This window comes from Sardina pilchardus, chromosome 17 (genome assembly GCF_963854185.1).
Source record: "Sardina pilchardus chromosome 17, fSarPil1.1, whole genome shotgun sequence".
NCBI lineage: Eukaryota > Metazoa > Chordata > Actinopteri > Clupeiformes > Clupeidae > Sardina > Sardina pilchardus.
In genome coordinates, this window is record NC_085010.1 from 32540841 (window position 1) to 32543340 (window position 2500).

The 2500-nt window shown below is 51.8% G+C and overlaps 1 protein-coding gene across 3 annotated transcripts in view; it reads right to left on the reverse strand.

Moving 5' to 3' along the window:
- LOC134061963 (protein PHTF2-like) overlaps positions 1-2500 on the reverse strand; it is a 65900-nt gene that overhangs the window by 26277 nt on the left and 37123 nt on the right. For all 3 annotated transcript variants that reach the window (XM_062517813.1, XM_062517814.1, XM_062517812.1), the window contains exons 5-6: positions 1982-2140; positions 121-292 (exon numbers count right to left, since the gene is read on the reverse strand). In XM_062517813.1, the coding sequence (XP_062373797.1) occupies positions 121-292; positions 1982-2140 (331 nt within the window). The remainder of the gene's footprint in view (positions 1-120; positions 293-1981; positions 2141-2500) is intronic.

Below are 2500 nucleotides of genomic sequence, written 5' to 3' on the forward strand. Positions count from 1 at the left end.
TGTAGAAATCACACTTTTAGAAACCAGAAAACACACTCTCAGAATCTAGAAAAAAAAAAAAAAGAAAACTCCAGGGATGCCAGACGTCACCATGACGACCCCGAGCGGCGCCTCACTCACCTGCGCCTCCTGCCGCTGTTGCTAGGCGACGGTTTGGGCGTGCGCGTGGAGACGATCTGGCAGTGCACCGTGCCGAGCAGCAGCATGAGCCACCCGCCGCCACACACCTCCGTCACCGGCACCGCCCGCACGTCCGCCTCCGACACACACACGTACAGCAGCGCCACCAGCACTGCACACACACACACACACACACAGACACACACACACGGAGAGAGAACAGCGTTAAACACACACACACACACGTACAGCAGCGCCACCAGCACTGCGCACACACACACACACACACACACACACACACACACACACACACACGGAGAGAGAACAGCGTTAAACACACACACACACACCGCCCGCACGTCCGCCTCCGACACACACACGTACAGCAGCGCCACCAGCACTGCACACACACACACACACACACACACACACACACGGAGAGAGAACAGCGTTAAACACCGCCCGCACATCCGCCTCCGACACACACACGTACAGCAGCGCCACCAGCACTGCACACACACACACACACACACACACACACACACACACACACACACGGAGAGAGAACAGCGTTAAACACACACACACACACACACACACACACACGGAGAGAGAACAGCGTTAAACACACACACACACACACGTTCAGCAGCGCCACCAGCACTGCACACACACACACACACACACACACACACGGAGAACAGCGTTAAACACACACACACACCGCCCGCACATCCGCCTCCGACACACACACGTACAGCAGCGCCGGCAGCACTGCGCACACACACACACACACTGACACGGAGAACATCATTAAACACACACACAGAGAACAGCATTAAACACACACACACACACACACACACGGAGAGAGAACGGCATTAAACACACACACACACACACACACACACGGTTAAAACAAAAAACAATGTTGTGTGTATGCGTCCTCTCTCTGGTAGTCAGGTACAGGTTAGTCACAGCTCATGTGAAAGATGTGTGCAAGGCCTGTGTGTGTGTGTGTGTGTGTGTGTGTGCGCCCAATGCCCATCAAAGCATTTGTTATGTACATCAGATGTAAATACATCTACTGTTGGTGTGTGTGTGTGTGTGTGTGTGTGTGTACCCTGTAGCAGGTAGAGTCCCAGCAGCAGCAGGAATATTCCCCGTGAGGTGTGTGTGTGTGTGTGTGTGTGTGTGTGTGTGTGTGTGTGTGTGTGTGTGTGTGTGTGTGTGTGTACCCTGTAGCAGGTAGAGCACCAGCAGCAGCAGGAATATTCCTCGTGAGGTGTGTGTGTGTGTGTGTGTGTGTTTGTGTGTGTGTGTGTGTGTGTGTGTGTGTGTGTGTGTACCCTGTAGCAGGTAGAGCAGCAGCAGCAGCAGGAATATTCCTCGTGAGGTGTGTGTGTGTGTGTGTGTGTGTGTGTGTGTGTGTGTGTGTGTGTGTGTGTGTGTGTGTGTGTGTGTGTGTGTGTGTGTGTGTGTGTGTGTGTGTGTGTGTGTGTGTGTGTGTGTGCCCTGTAGCAGGTAGAGTCCCAGCAGCAGCAGGAATATTCCCCGTGAGGTGTGTGTGTGTGTGTGTGTGTGTGTGTGTGTGTGTGTGTGTGTGTGTACCCTGTAGCAGGTAGAGCACCAGCAGCAGCAGGAATATTCCTCGTGAGGTGTGTGTGTGTGTGTGTGTGTGTGTGTGTGTGTGTGTGTGTGTGTACCCTGTAGCAGGTAGAGCAGCAGCAGCAGCAGGAATATTCCTCGTGAGGTGTGTGTGTGTGTGTGTGTGTGTGTGTGTGTGTGTGTGTGTGTGTGTGTGTGTGTGTGTGTGTGTGTGTGTGTGTGTGTGTGTGTGTGTGTGTGTGTGTGTGTGTACCCTGTAGCAGGTAGAGCAGCAGCAGCAGCAGGAATATTCCTCGTGAGGTGACCTGTGTCCACCAGCGGTAGAAGAACGGGAAGCAGACGACCCTCACGAGGCCCTTACGGGTCAGCGACGTCCAGGGGCTCTCTGGCTTCGCCTTCGCAAACGCAGACCCTGCACACACACACACACACACACACACACACACACACATTTACAGAGACGGTGTGGAAAAAGTGTCAACAGTCTTGATTTATTAAAACTATTTCACAACAGTTTGTACCTTTCAGTATATCCTCAACAACAGTAGAGCTTTTCAGTGTGCGTTTACGTGTGTGTGTGTGTGTGTGTGTGTGTGTGTGTGTGTGTGTGTGTGTGTGTGTGTGTGTGTGGTCCTCGTTTGTCTTCAACAATAGCACTGCACTCTGTCTGTTCCCTTTCTTGTAAATAACTTTGGATAAAAACATCAGCTAAGTGACAAAATGTATAAACGAATGTATGAATGTATGTAATGTGTATGATTGTGTATGTCAG